The 19,063-nt window shown below is 46.4% G+C and overlaps 2 protein-coding genes and 1 long non-coding RNA gene across 4 annotated transcripts; all 3 read right to left on the reverse strand.

Annotated features, from left to right (window-relative positions):
- Nucleotides 1-225: 225 nt before the first annotated feature.
- On the reverse strand, nucleotides 226-3,447 carry LOC129085120 (apomucin-like). Its single transcript, XM_054591522.1, has 9 exons — nucleotides 3,372-3,447; nucleotides 3,029-3,073; nucleotides 2,716-2,769; nucleotides 2,012-2,056; nucleotides 1,837-1,890; nucleotides 926-979; nucleotides 754-798; nucleotides 458-511; nucleotides 226-317 (listed from the first exon to the last, which is right to left on the reverse strand). The coding sequence occupies exons 1-9, from the start codon at nucleotides 3,445-3,447 to the stop codon at nucleotides 226-228; spliced, it is 519 nt and encodes a 172-aa protein (XP_054447497.1).
- On the reverse strand, nucleotides 3,447-16,432 carry LOC129085121 (apomucin-like). Its single transcript, XM_054591523.1, has 21 exons — nucleotides 16,384-16,432; nucleotides 16,210-16,263; nucleotides 15,262-15,336; nucleotides 13,236-13,331; nucleotides 9,912-9,965; nucleotides 9,456-9,500; nucleotides 9,143-9,196; nucleotides 8,438-8,482; nucleotides 8,263-8,316; nucleotides 7,368-7,421; nucleotides 7,196-7,240; nucleotides 6,900-6,953; nucleotides 6,706-6,759; nucleotides 6,251-6,295; nucleotides 5,938-5,991; nucleotides 5,233-5,277; nucleotides 5,058-5,111; nucleotides 4,148-4,201; nucleotides 3,976-4,020; nucleotides 3,679-3,732; nucleotides 3,447-3,538 (listed from the first exon to the last, which is right to left on the reverse strand). Exons 2-21 carry the CDS (start codon nucleotides 16,247-16,249, stop codon nucleotides 3,447-3,449), a joined length of 1,113 nt encoding a protein of 370 aa, XP_054447498.1. The 5' UTR covers nucleotides 16,250-16,263; nucleotides 16,384-16,432.
- Nucleotides 16,433-16,544: 112 nt separating this feature from the next.
- LOC129084925 (uncharacterized) lies at nucleotides 16,545-18,942 on the reverse strand. 2 transcript variants are annotated; one of them, XR_008530636.1, is made up of 3 exons: nucleotides 17,366-17,381; nucleotides 17,056-17,109; nucleotides 16,545-16,902 (listed from the first exon to the last, which is right to left on the reverse strand). It is a non-coding gene; the product is annotated as an uncharacterized LOC129084925 (long non-coding RNA). The 2 variants fall into 2 exon arrangements; XR_008530635.1 differs by lacking the exon at nucleotides 17,366-17,381 and adding an exon at nucleotides 18,794-18,942 and having other exon boundaries at nucleotides 16,552-16,902.
- Between the last annotated feature and the right edge of the window lie 121 nt (nucleotides 18,943-19,063).

Below are 19,063 nucleotides of genomic sequence, written 5' to 3' on the forward strand. Positions count from 1 at the left end.
AGCTGCCCCGGCACCGTCGCGACGTGTATGCCATCGCAGCGTGAGGCGCTCATACTGACTTCACCACCGGCCCCCCCTTCCCAAAGTTCCAGTTGCGAGACTAGAAGCCAGGATCCCGAGTTTTCCACAAGATGCTACGTCTACGGAAAACCGGGAGCCAAGGCAAACCACTCTGCAGGAAAGCGCACCTCCCCGGCAGGCGGGCGGCGCTAAGAAGAGCCGTCATTAACGGCAAACCCCACACGGCAAGGACCCTTTCTCACCGGGTCTGGGTCCAGTTCCAGGGGCGCCGCTACCTCCCGTGAACGTCGTGGCCTCTGGAAGAAGACAATGGTGAACGAACGGTGAGAAACGAGGGTCTCAGACACCAGGGGAGAACTGCGTTGGTATTTCTTCAGAGCACGTCTACGAACTATACTGGGAGTGTAACTATGGCGGTTTCTTCTCGTTAACCTACCAGTGCGGGAACTCCCAGGTCGAATGGTTGTCCCAGAGTGTCCCCGTGTAGCACCTAACAATGAGAACGGTAAAGGCATCAACACACCGTCAGCTCCCCCTTCAAACTGAAGGGACTACGTACACTTGAACGACTGAAACCAATAATTTCCTGAGGCCTGCGTTACCCTAAGGAATGAACTCTCAAGTACTTCCCACTGTTTCCTCTCCGGGCCCCCCTTTTGATCATTGCTGCTAAAGGAGTTCCTTCCCCCCAGGGGCCACTGCAAGGGAACGCAGACCTTGTGTCACCCTCACCTGTTGCACTTCCAGTCGCTGGACTCCCCGGTGCGACAGAGGTGCCTACAAGAGAAAACAGGCAGATGATGGATTTCTCTCTCTAAATGGCACTCATCAATTCCTTGAGATATTTTGACATTCCTGTGTTGAAGGTAGAACTGTGTGACTCTAATGCTCCCTCATGTCCTACCTGGCTTGGAACTCTGTGAGCCGCTGCTGGCTCCGGGTGAAAGCCTCGTGGTCCCTGGTAAGACAGGGAGAGCGAAGCTTCAACAGAAGCACATGCCACGTAATTCCACTGATGTCACCAAGCAAATCTTCGGTGCAAGTTTGTTTTAGGCCTTTCAGTGTATCACTGAGCAGCATACGCAAAGATTCTTCCTCAAACGTGGCCACGTTCACGCAGGTGGAGACCAGCAGTGAACAATGAACACGACAGGGAAGTCAAAGCCACGTGTTTTGCCATGCGTAATGCACATCCATGTTGCTGGCTCGAACTTTCGGGGGAAAGAACTTGGCGTTTGAATTTTTAATTCAAAAATCTGTTTCTGTATCTTTAGATACTTGGGTTTCTTTCCTATTGTAAAGGAGTTTTAGCATTTATTTTTGCACACATTACGGTACACGAAATTTCACGTAACCCATCATTTCAAAACACAAGAAGAGATACAAGGTATTTCAGGTACCACCCATGGATAATGCGCACCCTTACCTTTCCCTCAAAAATGTGGACAGAAATGTGCACACTATTCATGGCAAAATATGATACTCGATATTGGCGAAAGCTATGGAAAAAGTGTTCAAGCCACACGTGGAGTGTGGGGCCTTCATAAGCATGGGTAGGACCACAGGGGGGCCTCGTAGCTGCCATCGAGCAACTACCTCTTCGGCCTGGGCCTTGCCAATTTGCATGGGGAAACGGGGGAACATGGCGTCTGTCGGCGGACCCAGGTGTGTGACTCTGCGTGCTGTGTTCCCTGAGGAAGGGCAGGTCCCTCTCCTTCGCCCACCTTCCCACTCACGTGTTCACTCTGGCCATACAAACAGGGATTGGGCGGGGCGGGGGGAACCCCGAAGACTCGGTTGATGAAAATAACTCACCTCCTGGAAGTCCTGCTTGCGTGGTCCCGCCTCCTCCAATGGAAGTTGTGGCCTCTGAGAGACAAAAGAAGGGAAGGGTGAAGACTGCGTGGTGGGAAAGTCCATCTTGTACTATCGTCAGAATGTGCCATCTAAGATACCAGTGTGCAGCTTCTACATGTATTTTCGGACTTACCCGTGATATAAATTTCAGGGGGCGCAGTTCGTCCGGAGACTATACCTGCCGTGCCGACAACAAGAAAAGGTCAGTCGTTCCTAACACCGTTGCGTTTCTACTACGTGACTCCAACGGAAAGCTCAAGTCTCCACAAAGCAGCCAACTATATCCCTGGGAGTTTTAGGACCAAGAGGTTCTCCCCACGCGCCCCCTGTAACATCTATTTCTAGAACTGCTTTCCCGAGCTCTCGACTCTCGCATCTCTTTATGGGGGGTGGGGGGGAATCAAAAAAGTTTCTCTCTACGTTACTGTTCGTCCGTCATTCGTTTGACTCTACGATGCCCTAGTGAAGACGCTTGAGGTTTTAGACCGTTAGGCGCCCTTGTGCATTTTGGCTCGCCTTTTCTAAAATCTGGGTTTGCTCCATATGATGGACATAAATAGTGTAGATATATTTTTAGAAGATTTCTTAAAGCAGCTATCATGACCTGCAGGTATTATTAAGGAGGAGCCCTCACTTGTGTCTATTGCAACTCGGGTCGTTCCACTTTCTCCTCTGGGCGCTGTGGCCTCTGAGGGAGAGAATGTGGAGAAGAAGTAAGTGGAGAATATTTAAGGATGATGGTAGTACATGGTGGACTCACTAAAGAACCTAGAGACATTGGAGACGTCTACGTTCACAAAGGACATGAGGAACTTCTCTGTCAGCCTGTTGACTCACCTGTGTTGGAGGTGCCAGGGCCAACAGCTGTGCCTGGGGCTACCCCAGTGGTGCCTGAAACAGAAGGGGTCCGAGATGTCCAACGTGACTCGAGCTTGTCCGCCGAAGGACTGCCTCAGAAGGACTCTAGGGACTTCGAGGTGCCATCAAAGCCCCCTCTCGCGACTCCATGATGAATGAAGGACCTATGCCTTTTCCGGGACCCACGTAATTGCGAGACCAACCGCATCCGTACTGTTCCCAGCATGAGACGCCCTCCCGAATGCCATTCATTCAGATGTGGACAAAGAGCCTGCTTCCCCCCCAGGATCACCTGTCATACTCCCAGTTGCTGGGCCTTGTGGTGCGGCAGTGGTTTCTGTGGGAGGAAAACCAGGGAAATATTTGAATGTGCCAGCAAGATACGGGATACGATTTTGGCCCTTTTCAGCAACAACGCCTTTGCGTCAGACTGGCCTATTTACGGGTTCACGTTGTCTGTCTCCTCCCCAGGTGCCTTTTTCTCAGCTGCCCCGGCACCGTCGCGACGTGTATGCCATCGCAGCGTGAGGCGCTCATACTGACTTCACCACCGGCCCCCCCTTCCCAAAGTTGCAGTTGCGAGACTAGAAGCCAGGATCCCGAGTTTTCCACAAGATGCTACGTCTACGGAAAACCGGGAGCCAAGGCAAACCACTCTGCAGGAAAGCGCACCTCCCCCGGCAGGCGGGCGGCGCTAAGAAGAGCCGTCATTAACGGCAAACCCCACACGGCAAGGACCCTTTCTCACCGGGTCTGGGTCCAGTTCCAGGGGCGCCGCTACCTCCCGTGAACGTCGTGGCCTCTGGAAGAAGACAATGGTGAACGAACGGTGAGAAACGAGGGTCTCAGACACCAGGGGAGAACTGCGTTGGTATTTCTTCAGAGCACGTCTACGAACTATACTGGGAGTGTAACTATGGCGGTTTCTTCTCGTTAACCTACCAGTGCGGGAACTCCCAGGTCGAATGGTTGTCCCAGAGTGTCCCCGTGTAGCACCTAACAATGAGAACGGTAAAGGCATCAACACACCGTCAGCTCCCCCTTCAAACTGAAGGGACTACGTACACTTGAACGACTGAAACCAATAATTTCCTGAGGCCTGCGTTACCCTAAGGAATGAACTCTCAAGTACTTCCCACTGTTTCCTCTCCGGGCCCCCCCTTTTGATCATTGCTGCTAAAGGAGTTCCTTCCCCCCAGGGGCCACTGCAAGGGAACGCAGACCTTGTGTCACCCTCACCTGTTGCACTTCCAGTCGCTGGACTCCCCGGTGCGACAGAGGTGCCTACAAGAGAAAACAGGCAGATGATGGATTTCTCTCTCTAAATGGCACTCATCAATTCCTTGAGATATTTTGACATTCCTGTGTTGAAGGTAGAACTGTGTGACTCTAATGCTCCCTCATGTCCTACCTGGCTTGGAACTCTGTGAGCCGCTGCTGGCTCCGGGTGAAAGCCTCGTGGTCCCTGGTAAGACAGGGAGAGCGAAGCTTCAACAGAAGCACATGCCACGTAATTCCACTGATGTCACCAAGCAAATCTTCGGTGCAAGTTTGTTTTAGGCCTTTCAGTGTATCACTGAGCAGCATACGCAAAGATTCTTCCTCAAACGTGGCCACGTTCACGCAGGTGGAGACCAGCAGTGAACAATGAACACGACAGGGAAGTCAAAGCCACGTGTTTTGCCATGCGTAATGCACATCCATGTTGCTGGCTCGAACTTTCGGGGGAAAGAACTTGGCGTTTGAATTTTTAATTCAAAAATCTGTTTCTGTATCTTTAGATACTTGGGTTTCTTTCCTATTGTAAAGGAGTTTTAGCATTTATTTTTGCACACATTACGGTACACGAAATTTCACGTAACCCATCATTTCAAAACACAAGAAGAGATACAAGGTATTTCAGGTACCACCCATGGATAATGCGCACCCTTACCTTTCCCTCAAAAATGTGGACAGAAATGTGCACACTATTCATGGCAAAATATGATACTCGATATTGGCGAAAGCTATGGGAAAAGTGTTCAAGCCACACGTGGAGTGTGGGGCCTTCATAAGCATGGGTAGGACCACAGGGGGGCCTCGTAGCTGCCATCGAGCAACTACCTCTTCGGCCTGGGCCTTGCCAATTTGCATGGGGAAACGGGGGAACATGGCGTCTGTCGGCGGACCCAGGTGTGTGACTCTGCGTGCTGTGTTCCCTGAGGAAGGGCAGGTCCCTCTCCTTCGCCCACCTTCCCACTCACGTGTTCACTCTGGCCATACAAACAGGGATTGGGCGGGGCGGGGGAACCCCGAAGACTCGGTTGATGAAAATAACTCACCTCCTGGAAGTCCTGCTTGCGTGGTCCCGCCTCCTCCAATGGAAGTTGTGGCCTCTGAGAGACAAAAGAAGGGAAGGGTGAAGACTGCGTGGTGGGAAAGTCCATCTTGTACTATCGTCAGAATGTGCCATCTAAGATACCAGTGTGCAGCTTCTACATGTATTTTCGGACTTACCCGTGATATAAATTTCAGGGGGCGCAGTTCGTCCGGAGACTATACCTGCCGTGCCGACAACAAGAAAAGGTCAGTCGTTCCTAACACCGTTGCGTTTCTACTACGTGACTCCAACGGAAAGCTCAAGTCTCCACAAAGCAGCCAACTATATCCCTGGGAGTTTTAGGACCAAGAGGTTCTCCCCACGCGCCCCCTGTAACATCTATTTCTAGAACTGCTTTCCCGAGCTCTCGACTCTCGCATCTCTTTATGGGGGGGGGGGGGGGAATCAAAAAAGTTTCTCTCTACGTTACTGTTCGTCCGTCATTCGTTTGACTCTACGATGCCCTAGTGAAGACGCTTGAGGTTTTAGACCGTAAGGCGCCCTTGTGCATTTTGGCTCGCCTTTTCTAAAATCTGGGTTTGCTCCATATGATGGACATAAATAGTGTAGATATATTTTTAGAAGATTTCTTAAAGCAGCTATCATGACCTGCAGGTATTATTAAGGAGGAGCCCTCACTTGTGTCTATTGCAACTCGGGTCGTTCCACTTTCTCCTCTGGGCGCTGTGGCCTCTGAGGGAGAGAATGTGGAGAAGAAGTAAGTGGAGAATATTTAAGGATGATGGTAGTACATGGTGGACTCACTAAAGAACCTAGAGACATTGGAGACGTCTACGTTCACAAAGGACATGAGGAACTTCTCTGTCAGCCTGTTGACTCACCTGTGTTGGAGGTGCCAGGGCCAACAGCTGTGCCTGGGGCTACCCCAGTGGTGCCTGAAACAGAAGGGGTCCGAGATGTCCAACGTGACTCGAGCTTGTCCGCCGAAGGACTGCCTCAGAAGGACTCTAGGGACTTCGAGGTGCCATCAAAGCCCCCTCTCGCGACTCCATGATGAATGAAGGACCTATGCCTTTTCCGGGACCCACGTAATTGCGAGACCAACCGCATCCGTACTGTTCCCAGCATGAGACGCCCTCCCGAATGCCATTCATTCAGATGTGGACAAAGAGCCTGCTTCCCCCCCAGGATCACCTGTCATACTCCCAGTTGCTGGGCCTTGTGGTGCGACAGTGGTTTCTGTGGGAGGAAAACCAGGGAAATATTTGAATGTGCCAGCAAGATACGGGATACGATTTTGGCCCTTTTCAGCAACAACGCCTTTGCGTCAGACTGGCCTATTTACGGGTTCACGTTGTCTGTCTCCTCCCCAGGTGCCTTTTTCTCAGCTGCCCCGGCACCGTCGCGACGTGTATGCCATCGCAGCGTGAGGCGCTCATACTGACTTCACCACCGGCCCCCCCTTCCCAAAGTTCCAGTTGCGAGACTAGAAGCCAGGATCCCGAGTTTTCCACAAGATGCTACGTCTACGGAAAACCGGGAGCCAAGGCAAACCACTCTGCAGGAAAGCGCACCTCCCCCGCAGGCGGGCGGCGCTAAGAAGAGCCGTCATTAACGGCAAACCCCACACGGCAAGGACCCTTTCTCACCGGGTCTGGGTCCAGTTCCAGGGGCGCCGCTACCTCCCGTGAACGTCGTGGCCTCTGGAAGAAGACAATGGTGAACGAACGGTGAGAAACGAGGGTCTCAGACACCAGGGGAGAACTGCGTTGGTATTTCTTCAGAGCACGTCTACGAACTATACTGGGAGTGTAACTATGGCGGTTTCTTCTCGTTAACCTACCAGTGCGGGAACTCCCAGGTCGAATGGTTGTCCCAGAGTGTCCCCGTGTAGCACCTAACAATGAGAACGGTAAAGGCATCAACACACCGTCAGCTCCCCCTTCAAACTGAAGGGACTACGTACACTTGAACGACTGAAACCAATAATTTCCTGAGGCCTGCGTTACCCTAAGGAATGAACTCTCAAGTACTTCCCACTGTTTCCTCTCCGGGCCCCCCTTTTGATCATTGCTGCTAAAGGAGTTCCTTCCCCCCAGGGGCCACTGCAAGGGAACGCAGACCTTGTGTCACCCTCACCTGTTGCACTTCCAGTCGCTGGACTCCCCGGTGCGACAGAGGTGCCTACAAGAGAAAACAGGCAGATGATGGATTTCTCTCTCTAAATGGCACTCATCAATTCCTTGAGATATTTTGACATTCCTGTGTTGAAGGTAGAACTGTGTGACTCTAATGCTCCCTCATGTCCTACCTGGCTTGGAACTCTGTGAGCCGCTGCTGGCTCCGGGTGAAAGCCTCGTGGTCCCTGGTAAGACAGGGAGAGCGAAGCTTCAACAGAAGCACATGCCACGTAATTCCACTGATGTCACCAAGCAAATCTTCGGTGCAAGTTTGTTTTAGGCCTTTCAGTGTATCACTGAGCAGCATACGCAAAGATTCTTCCTCAAACGTGGCCACGTTCACGCAGGTGGAGACCAGCAGTGAACAATGAACACGACAGGGAAGTCAAAGCCACGTGTTTTGCCATGTTGCTGGCTCGAACTTTCGGGGGGAAAGAACTTGGCGTTTGAATTTTTAATTCAAAAATCTGTTTCTGTATCTTTAGATACTTGGGTTTCTTTCCTATTGTAAAGGAGTTTTAGCATTTATTTTTGCACACATTACGGTACACGAAATTTCACGTAACCCATCATTTCAAAACACAAGAAGAGATACAAGGTATTTCAGGTACCACCCATGGATAATGCGCACCCTTACCTTTCCCTCAAAAATGTGGACAGAAATGTGCACACTATTCATGGCAAAATATGATACTCGATATTGGCGAAAGCTATGGGAAAAGTGTTCAAGCCACACGTGGAGTGTGGGGCCTTCATAAGCATGGGTAGGACCACAGGGGGGCCTCGTAGCTGCCATCGAGCAACTACCTCTTCGGCCTGGGCCTTGCCAATTTGCATGGGGAAACGGGGGAACATGGCGTCTGTCGGCGGACCCAGGTGTGTGACTCTGCGTGCTGTGTTCCCTGAGGAAGGGCAGGTCCCTCTCCTTCGCCCACCTTCCCACTCACGTGTTCACTCTGGCCATACAAACAGGGATTGGGCGGGGCGGGGGGAACCCCGAAGACTCGGTTGATGAAAATAACTCACCTCCTGGAAGTCCTGCTTGCGTGGTCCCGCCTCCTCCAATGGAAGTTGTGGCCTCTGAGAGACAAAAGAAGGGAAGGGTGAAGACTGCGTGGTGGGAAAGTCCATCTTGTACTATCGTCAGAATGTGCCATCTAAGATACCAGTGTGCAGCTTCTACATGTATTTTCGGACTTACCCGTGATATAAATTTCAGGGGGCGCAGTTCGTCCGGAGACTATACCTGCCGTGCCGACAACAAGAAAAGGTCAGTCGTTCCTAACACCGTTGCGTTTCTACTACGTGACTCCAACGGAAAGCTCAAGTCTCCACAAAGCAGCCAACTATATCCCTGGGAGTTTTAGGACCAAGAGGTTCTCCCCACGCGCCCCCTGTAACATCTATTTCTAGAACTGCTTTCCCGAGCTCTCGACTCTCGCATCTCTTTATGGGGGGGGGGGGGGGAATCAAAAAAGTTTCTCTCTACGTTACTGTTCGTCCGTCATTCGTTTGACTCTACGATGCCCTAGTGAAGACGCTTGAGGTTTTAGACCGTAAGGCGCCCTTGTGCATTTTGGCTCGCCTTTTCTAAAATCTGGGTTTGCTCCATATGATGGACATAAATAGTGTAGATATATTTTTAGAAGATTTCTTAAAGCAGCTATCATGACCTGCAGGTATTATTAAGGAGGAGCCCTCACTTGTGTCTATTGCAACTCGGGTCGTTCCACTTTCTCCTCTGGGCGCTGTGGCCTCTGAGGGAGAGAATGTGGAGAAGAAGTAAGTGGAGAATATTTAAGGATGATGGTAGTACATGGTGGACTCACTAAAGAACCTAGAGACATTGGAGACGTCTACGTTCACAAAGGACATGAGGAACTTCTCTGTCAGCCTGTTGACTCACCTGTGTTGGAGGTGCCAGGGCCAACAGCTGTGCCTGGGGCTACCCCAGTGGTGCCTGAAACAGAAGGGGTCCGAGATGTCCAACGTGACTCGAGCTTGTCCGCCGAAGGACTGCCTCAGAAGGACTCTAGGGACTTCGAGGTGCCATCAAAGCCCCCTCTCGCGACTCCATGATGAATGAAGGACCTATGCCTTTTCCGGGACCCACGTAATTGCGAGACCAACCGCATCCGTACTGTTCCCAGCATGAGACGCCCTCCCAAATGCCATTCATTCAGATGTGGACAAAGAGCCTGCTTCCCCCCCAGGATCACCTGTCATACTCCCAGTTGCTGGGCCTTGTGGTGCGACAGTGGTTTCTGTGGGAGGAAAACCAGGGAAATATTTGAATGTGCCAGCAAGATACGGGATACGATTTTGGCCCTTTTCAGCAACAACGCCTTTGCGTCAGACTGGCCTATTTACGGGTTCACGTTGTCTGTCTCCTCCCCAGGTGCCTTTTTCTCAGCTGCCCCGGCACCGTCGCGACGTGTATGCCATCGCAGCGTGAGGCGCCCATACTGACTTCACCACCGGCCCCCCCCTTCCCAAAGTTCCAGTTGCGAGACTAGAAGCCAGGATCCCGAGTTTTCCACAAGATGCTACGTCTACGGAAAACCGGGAGCCAAGGCAAACCACTCTGCAGGAAAGCGCACCTCCCCCGCAGGCGGGCGGCGCTAAGAAGAGCCGTCATTAACGGCAAACCCCACACGGCAAGGACCCTTTCTCACCGGGTCTGGGTCCAGTTCCAGGGGCGCCGCTACCTCCCGTGAACGTCGTGGCCTCTGGAAGAAGACAATGGTGAACGAACGGTGAGAAACGAGGGTCTCAGACACCAGGGGAGAACTGCGTTGGTATTTCATCAGAGCACGTCTACGAACTATACTGGGAGTGTAACTATGGCGGTTTCTTCTCGTTAACCTACCAGTGCGGGAACTCCCAAGTCTAGCGGTTATTGTAGCAGTTTTTTGTGTAGTCCCTAACAATTAGAAAAATAAGCACACAAATTCAATGAAACTCAAATTAGACACACTTTTAATGATACCACAAATATTTACAACGTGTTTTGTGATATACACGTTTTAATCTTTGGATCCATAAGGGAGCAGAGTATTTGTAGATTCATACTGTAATATGTCTACATGCTGCTAGATTGCATTCAGCAGTGAACTATAAACATTTTAAGTATCAATGGGAAAATTGCACACCATACATGAGGAGTGAGGTCTTGGCAGTCCGTTCCAGGCCCCCCGTTGGGTCTCATCCCTGACACCCAGCAACCAGCTCTGTAAGCCTGGGCTTCTGGAAGTGATCACGGAGACATGCGTGTTCACGGAATTTTTACATCAACCCGAGTTTGTGACTCTGGCATAATGTGTCCCCAGAAGAAATGGAGGCTCATTTCCTCAGCCTTCCTTGCCACCCATGTGTTCACTCTAGCTACACAAACAGGGATTTGATACAAACTAATCCCCAAATCTCACCTCCCCTCAGAGCCACCTTTCCTGGTTTTTAGAGTACTGTTCTTCTCTGCCATTTCTCCAATTTACAGGTATGAGATCTATACCCGTATGATATTCAGGGTGTGTAAGAGGTATGTGTAGATTGTGACACATGCAGCCACCATTTCTCTGACTTTTTTTTCACTTTGTGTTGGTTTTTTGAGTTTAAATTCCTCTCAAATCTAAGAGCGTCAGTACATATTAAGGGAGCTATGGTTGGGAACAGCTGAAAAATTAGGTTTGGACTTGTCTGACTTCCCAGAACTTGTGGGACCGGTGGTCCCCCAGGGGTGCTGCTACCTCCAGCTCCAGGTGTTACCCCAGCATGGATTCATTATATAATACATGCAAAAAAGGAAGCTAATTAAAATACAAAATGGATCATTTGATGAGGATGGCTTGTGCAAGAAAAATCATTTTAAATGAGAGTCTTGTCTCTGTTGAAAGAGAGACTTCCCTCTTCCTTTCATTAGAGAATTTAATTTAGAAAATTTATAATTTTGAGATCTTTCTCTGTGACTTCGGAATGTTGTTAAATCTTTTAAAAAATGTCTAGGCCTCTTGCCATCATAATGACCAACGGGTGTCTTTCTTAAGAACTTGGGCACTATCTCTTGTAATGTAAATGTTAAGGGAAAGGTTTCCCCTCCCTTCTTCTAGTTATAAAACTTCCTCCTTCCATCAAGATAGGGCAGTTGTTTTTCCTTTGCAGGAAATGATTGAACTAACTAGATGGCACCGCATAACCAGGTGAGTTTAGAATGAACTACGTGGAATGGCACTGTGAAGTCCTGTTGCTTGAGGACTAATGTTATTTTTTTTTCAGAACATATATGTTATGGGTCGTGCCTGCTGAGTAAGAGTTCTTTCTGCCTTTAAAGTCACTTAGCAAATTGCCTGTGATTTGCATCACATTCTACTTTAATGCTTATTCAATAATAAAACGGTTTTCTCTGTGGACAGGGTTTCTGGATTGGGAGACTTTGTTTTCAATTCTATTTCCCCAGCACTTGAATTATGACTGTTTTTAGTTCCCCTGAAATTGAGTATATCCAGAAAATTTCACACACCTTGCTTATCAGTTTTTGTGTCAGTTAACCCATATTGATATAGTCATGATACTCTATCATAATACCATATTCTTCCCAAATTAGAATAATTCTGTTATTTTTAACCCCAGCTAATCAGTTCTCTTATTGAATTTTCTCTTGAGTTCCCATTCCAGCACTTGTCAATGAACATTGTCTTCACATTGATTATCTTCTGCCTTGCATGGCTTTTGCCTTGCGTGTATTTAAATACACATGTTCCTTGCTCAAAAATCAAGTTCTAAAACAACAAGTACCTTAATCTACTCTGCTCCTGTTTTCTCAAGAGCACCCAGTACAATGTGACACACAAAATAGCTCTTCATTTTTTTCTGATCTTCAGCATTAACATTACACAAATCATAACAATTAAACTCCACGGGAAGCCTTGTCTCTGACAAAATTTTGAGTTAAAAAATCACATTTCCACTGTCCAAATTTATTCGGATTGTGTTATTTCAGTCCCTGATGCTACAGTCCCTGATTACCATGCCCTAATTACCATGTAAGACATATTTATACTAAAAAACTGTTCCTTTTTTATCTGATATTTAGAAGTTAAATGGCATTCTTTATCTTATCTGGCAATTCTAGCATACACTGGTGGTTGTACTGAAATTGTTCCCACTACTGATAGTTATTATCCTAAAATGAGAACCATTAAAGTAATAGCCATTACTAAATTCCCTTAAACTCCTCAAAAGACCTGGGGTCTCAGCTACACTCATGATGGACCACCCAGAAAGTCACTTCACTGACTGCTGCTCTAGTCAGTTCACCAGCTGAGGGTCCTGTAGTCCCTTTGAAAATAACCAACAAGCATATATCATGATGTTTGTAAACAGAACAAATTTTACTGTTCTCTTCTTTCAAAGCAGTTTACACTTTTTGGTCACATCCATTTGCACACCACATCCGGAACCCCACCTCAGAGCCTAGGAATTTATCAGGTAAGATTTTTGGAATCCAAAATACAATATGCTTTGCTCTAAGCCACCTCTGAGCATATGTGAGAGATCCACCACAGGTAAGCCCATAAGGGCCGGGAAGGTGCAGTCACGAATATGTGCCTTTACCAATAACTAACAACTTGGTTTTGACCTCCCTGAGGTCAGCAAGAAGATGCTCCAGACCCCTGTGCCCACAGCTGCTCGGGCTCCCTAGGGTGCCCCTGGGGCCGGCGAGTCTCCTGGGCCTTTCCTCCCAGCCCCTGTGTTTCTCTCTTTCTCTGAGGTCCCTGACATAACGGCAGGGAAGGGCCACTCCTACGAGAGCTGCAGGGTTCTGCCGTCGCTCCTCTATTAGGACACAATAACCGAGGTTTCCTACGCAAAAGCAATCTTAAAATGGAGCCTAAGATTTCTGCACCTTGATGGTCTAAAATCACCCACAGCTTAATCCTTAGTTCAACCTGTCACATGTTCAGTGCCACTGAGTAGGCGCTGAGGTGTCCATCCTGCCTTGCCTGATTTTCCTGGGCTTGTCGCTCCTGGGCTTGGTTTGCTGGCTGAGGTCTCTTCCTCACGTCCTATTGTGGGTGCAGTCGGGGCCCCTGATCCAGCTGAAAAAATACATACGGTAGTTTAAAAAAATGCCCTAGACTTGGATCTACTCATTTAATTTTATGACAGTCCTCTGAGGCAGGTAATATTCTTCTTCCATGTGACACACGCGGGGGACCGCCATCTCCAGCTCCCTCAGGTGGTCAGCAGCACGTGCAGGAGCCACACCCAGGCCGACGACTCCAGAGCTTGGACTTGCACCTTTGCTTCTCAAATGATCCATTAGTAAGAGAGCAATGCTGTAAGCATTTCAATATGCCCTTATTGATGCTTTGGGGAAATGCCATAAAGTAGAGAAATAAATTTATTTAAAATATAAGCATCGCAAACATACACTTTTATTTAACAGATATAAAATATGGGGGTAAATGTGCCCTTTCTGAATGCGTGTTCTCTGCTTAAATTCTTATCACACCATGGACCAGGGGAAACTCATTTCCACGGCACTCATTGGTGGACCAGCCATTCAGTAGCCCTGTGTAAGATGAGTGCACTTACTGCCTGGGAACCAAAAGAAAAAAGCCTTATTGTCTTGTCATTATTACCTAAATAATTCTCATTCAAATTTTAGGGAATATAGACCACACAGTCATGACCCTGAAGTTTCAGTCGGTTCATTGCTCTCAGGGAATTACCAGTTTCTTGATTTGTGTTGCTGTAGATCCTACTTTTAATTCATTATTTTTATGTAAATATATTTTGTTCTAACAATATATGACATAAATTTTAAATCAAGAAAACAACTAAAGGAAAATAAATGTATAGGGCAAAATCAGACCATACATTAGTTAATAAAATCAGACCATGAATATGTTAATAAAGGCATAAAGAGAAGCCCCATGCATACTCTAAAGACGTGAATTTTATGGGATGTAAGGGAATTTTTATTTATCCTTAAAGCAATCAGAACAATTGAAGGCTTTCAAGTACTGGAATCACATGATGAGAGCAGAGTGTTCAGAATCCCTTCCATTCTGGTCCATGGTATTGACTAAAGTGTAAATTGGGAGGGAAGTAGAGAATGGAAATTTCCTCAACATTCATAAGCACCAACTACTTAACGGGCTTCTTAAGGAATACTTTGTGCTGCATTCCACTCTGAAGTGCTTCTGATTCTAGAGAGGCAGACTTCAAAAGTTGCATTACTAAAATGTTCTCAGGAGATGCTGATGCTCTTGGTCTGGAAAGCTCACTTGGACATCGCTGTGTGCAGGTGAGGGGAGTCTGGCGAGTCACTGCAGACACCAGATGGGAAATGTCTAACATGGGAGCTCCAGCAGAGCAAATGTGATGCAGAGCAGAAAATGCAAGAGGTATGCACGCTAACTGACTTCATAAGGGGGAGGGGTGAACCACGTCTTGTTTGTTTTAATCAAAATTAACTCTGCTTAAGGTATAAGAAATATATTTCATTCATGAAACTAACAGTAGCTGAAATTTAGCCGCCATGGTACAATGGGAAGCATATCCTCATTTTGCTTTGGCATTTTGGGTTTTTGTTTTGTTTTGTTTTTATTTTTTGGATACATGCCCTTATGCATAGAGTCAGGAACAATGAAATGATTAAAGAGAAGGCTAAAGATTCTGTGTTCTAATCCCACTTCTGTGAACCTTGAGACCTTTTATTATTTTCTTTTTAATGGGAAAATATTGACTTTCTTATATGGTTTTCATGTGGATTAAACTACATTATATATTTGAGCATAATTCAGAATTTAATATACCGAAGAAATATGTGACTAATATTTTATTAATGCATAAAGACTAATTTTGAATATTTTCTTAAATAGCCAGATCACTTGATGCAGACACTGGACCCCCGATATCTAATGCCATACTCAGGGTATCGTGCTTCCTCACTTCAACAGAGGACAGCCTGTGAGAAGAAGCTATGGGAGGTATAGCATTTGACTCATTTCTTTATCTCACCTTCTCTGAAGTCCGTGCCACCTGTAATTTTCTTTTTGGCTCCCGTGGTAGCACTCGCTGATGCTCCCGTGGTACCTGATGATGTAAAGGAGAAACAAACGCATGCTCCTAAATAATACAACAATCCTGGCAATAAGTGTATCATTCTAACAACGCGATATGCTATATGGCATCAACATGATAGTTGTGAAAAAAACTAAAGAATCTAGACTTTATAACATACAAAGAACATCTATAAGTGATATTACACGTAAGTCAGTGGTCTTTATTTTGTAAAATGTTGTTCTGAGCAGTGTTGCCTGAAACCAGGTGCTCAGACTTGGCTGCGTGCTCTGCTCTGAACTTAACGGCCCTGAAGGTACTGCATCCTAACTGGCCTGGAATTCTGGGAGCTGCTGCTGCCTCCAGGTGAAACCACGGTGGTGCCTGTTAATGCAAGGACAGCAAAGCTTCAACCTAAGTACACAGTTCTTCATTCCACTGCAACTTATTAAGCAGGTCTCCTTACATTATTATTTTAGGTCTTTGCATGCATCAGTGAACAGAATATTCAAAGATTTCTCCCCTATGTGGCTATATTCTGGCAGCTGGACACCAGCAGTGAACAATATATGGGCCAAATACGTCAATTTGATATTTTTTAATGACTGCCACGAGAAAGCATATATAACAAAGGGGCCCATGGTAGGCAGGTGCTTGCCTGTACGTGGGCCTTGTCCCTATACCCAAACACTTCCTTTGCAAGCTGCAGCCTCTGAAAACAATGACAGAGTCATGTGCGGCCAGAGAATTCCTAGGGCGACTTGGTTTTGTGATTTGGCATATTCTGTTCCAAGAAGGACGGAGGGCATAGTTCCCTGTAATTTTCCCACTATGGTTTCCCCTTAGCCACACGAAGAGAGAGTCTATTCAAAGGAGAAGAAGAAGTCTCAGACTTAATTATCTCACCTCCTGGAAGTCCTGCTTGGGTACTCGCCGTTCCTCCCATGGAAGTTGTGGCTTCTGATAAAGGAAAAAAAGGGAAACAGTAAGGACCAGGGAGTGGGAAATTCACACTATATGTTGATGTAATATATTATCTAAGAAGATAAAGCCTAGTTTGTGCTGTATTTTCAGACTTACCTGTGTTGTGAGATCCAGGCTCCAGAGTTTTACCAGGGATTATATTAGTAGTACCTACAGGAAAGGGGCAGTTGTCACTAATTCAATTACTTCTAACAACCTATTTTAAATAGGATCCTAAAGTCTCCATGTAACACCAAGATTCAACTTTTAGTTTCTTCATTCATCCTTAAGCTCTCACATGAAAATATTTCTATAACTCCTTTGGAATTGTTTACCATCACGTCTCTTACTTTGGAGGACAGGAGAATTTTCTCTCCACATTGCTATATCTGTGTCATTATTTTGTCTTCAAGGTGGAATAATAAAGGCAATTGTGTGCTCTGGGAATAAAGACTCCAGTGTAAGACCTTGAGAGAAAGAGAGACAGAGAGAGAGAGAGAAAGAGAGAGAGAGTGTGTGTGTGTTTGTGTGTGTGTTTATTTGCTGTTATATGAGGTACAGGTATCAGTATGTGATACTCACCTGTCGCTATCCCAATTCCAGTTGCTTTGCTTTCCCCAAGGGACGTCGTGGCCTCTGAGGGAGAGAGACAATGAGGAAAGAGGTGACTGGAGAATATTTCAGAACGTGGAAAAGATAGGGTGGTGCCCCTGTAATGCATAATCCCAGAGGAGACATCTGATTTCTGAGAGGAGATGCACAAGAGTCTGTTTCAACTTGTTGCCTCACCTGTTTTGGAACTTCCTGGGGCAACAGTTGTGCCAGGGGCTACGCCCGTGGTGCCTGAAACACAAAAGGGATTACGGTCACCGCACGGCCACGTTTCTTTTCTAAACCAGGCACCTGAAAAATACCTAAGCACATTTTCATTTCTTATGACCGGCTCACTGTCCAACTCTCCTTGGATGATGAGCACTGTGTTTTTCCTCATTAACCGCTTTATTACTAAAATTTGCAGCGCGACTGTGTGCTCTACGTGAGACCACCTTCCAGGCATCACTCTATTCTGGTAAACTCGTTGGGTGTCCTCCACACTCACCTGTTTTCCTCCCAGTGACTTCACTTTCCATTGCTACAGTGGTACCTGCTGTGGGTTGGAAGCAGAAGGAAGGAATGAGTGCTCCGAAAACCCCAGACACTGGGACAATACTGCGCTCTTGCTTGCTTTGCTGTAAAATGCCTACGTCTCTACTGGGCAGACGTGTTCCCAGGGTTTATGGAGCTCTTCTGGCATGGTCAGGGATAGAAAGGCCTCTCCTTTCTTACACGATTTGTAATTTCACAGGAGAAATCACTTAGAACTCTTGGGACAATCGTGCTATGTTGAAGGTTACAGCCATAATTCCGACCTCTGTTATGAGTAGTTTAGCAGGACGAAATTTCAAAACTCATAATAATTCATTCGCCCAAATGTAGTGTCAGTAAAGGAAATACGAACTTCTCCCCAGAAACATTTCCTCTCTGTCGCCTCTCCTACGGGCACCATTATTAGTGGTTAACAGAAGGCACACACTGCTTGTATCCCCCTGCACGGGTGCCTGCACCTTCTCTGCAAGTCGTGGCCTCTGAGGGAGAAAACAGGGGAAGAGCAAGTTCTGGGAGTTTGGGATTCTGGGAAGAGGTGTCTGCATTGCTTTTCCTTCAGGAAGTCTACAAAAAATCATTTCCATCATGTCCATGTCGAAGGTTTCCGTATCATTTACACTCAACCTGTGTTGGAAGTACCTTTTAAAAAAAAATTGCTGTTGTTCAATATCCCTTTCTCCATTTTTCACTGCATTACTCTCCCCTGCCATTTGTTTTAACAGATATCTGAGCTCTCCGGTTTATGCACTGAGTGATGGTGTTGAATGGTCCCCATTCAACAAAGGTAGGACCTAGTGGATCAGGAGGACGAGTATCGAAATCAAACACCTCATTGCACTAGGACCAGAAAGGGTTTTGATATCAGTGAACAAAATCGGACAAAAATACCTGCCACTTGGAATTTCTATTTGAATGTAAATGCTAAAAGAGTGCAGAAAACAATCAAGAAAAAGTGAAATGTTCTATAGAACACACTTGTTTGCCTGCCTTTTAAATCTCTTCCATTTTAAAGAAGACATCAAATGAAAAAAGCTAAAGAATTTCAGGAAAATGATAGGTGATGATAAAAAACATTCTGAGAAATACGGTACTGTCTTTTTTTATGACGGGGATATTTCTAGACTTATTTATTCATTTGCTTGGGTATGTTTGTACACAACCAACGTAAAATGTAAGTCTTATGTATGGAAACCAGTACACTTTTGTTAGGATTTCAGAAGGCATAAGGACAAAAAAAGAAAAAGCCCTAAGCTACCAAAATCCAGTACGAACTTCCTGTTTCATTAAGCTGATGAACGATAACTTCTGCTACCACATTTTCTCTTCTAGCTGCTGATACACAATTTCTTTAGTGGACATTTGTAATCTTATATTTACTTACCTGTTCCTTTAGGCTGTTCCAAAGGGACTGGAAATTAAAAACAAATATATATATAATATATATTAGTTTTCGTAGGTTATATGTTATAATATATGATATAATATATAATAAAATATAACAACATAATATATAATTTTATAGGCAATTTCCATTGTGTTATATAGTAAATAACATGTTATTTATTATTTAAATTGAATAATTTAAATATATAAATTATATATATTCGTTAGAAATAAATTTATCATGATTTATAGTGATTTATTCGTATTA

This window comes from Pteronotus mesoamericanus, unplaced genomic scaffold (genome assembly GCF_021234165.1).
Source record: "Pteronotus mesoamericanus isolate MK-2021 breed Mesoamerican mustached bat unplaced genomic scaffold, CSHL_Meso_final scaffold_21, whole genome shotgun sequence".
In the NCBI taxonomy this organism is placed as follows: domain Eukaryota; kingdom Metazoa; phylum Chordata; class Mammalia; order Chiroptera; family Mormoopidae; genus Pteronotus; species Pteronotus mesoamericanus.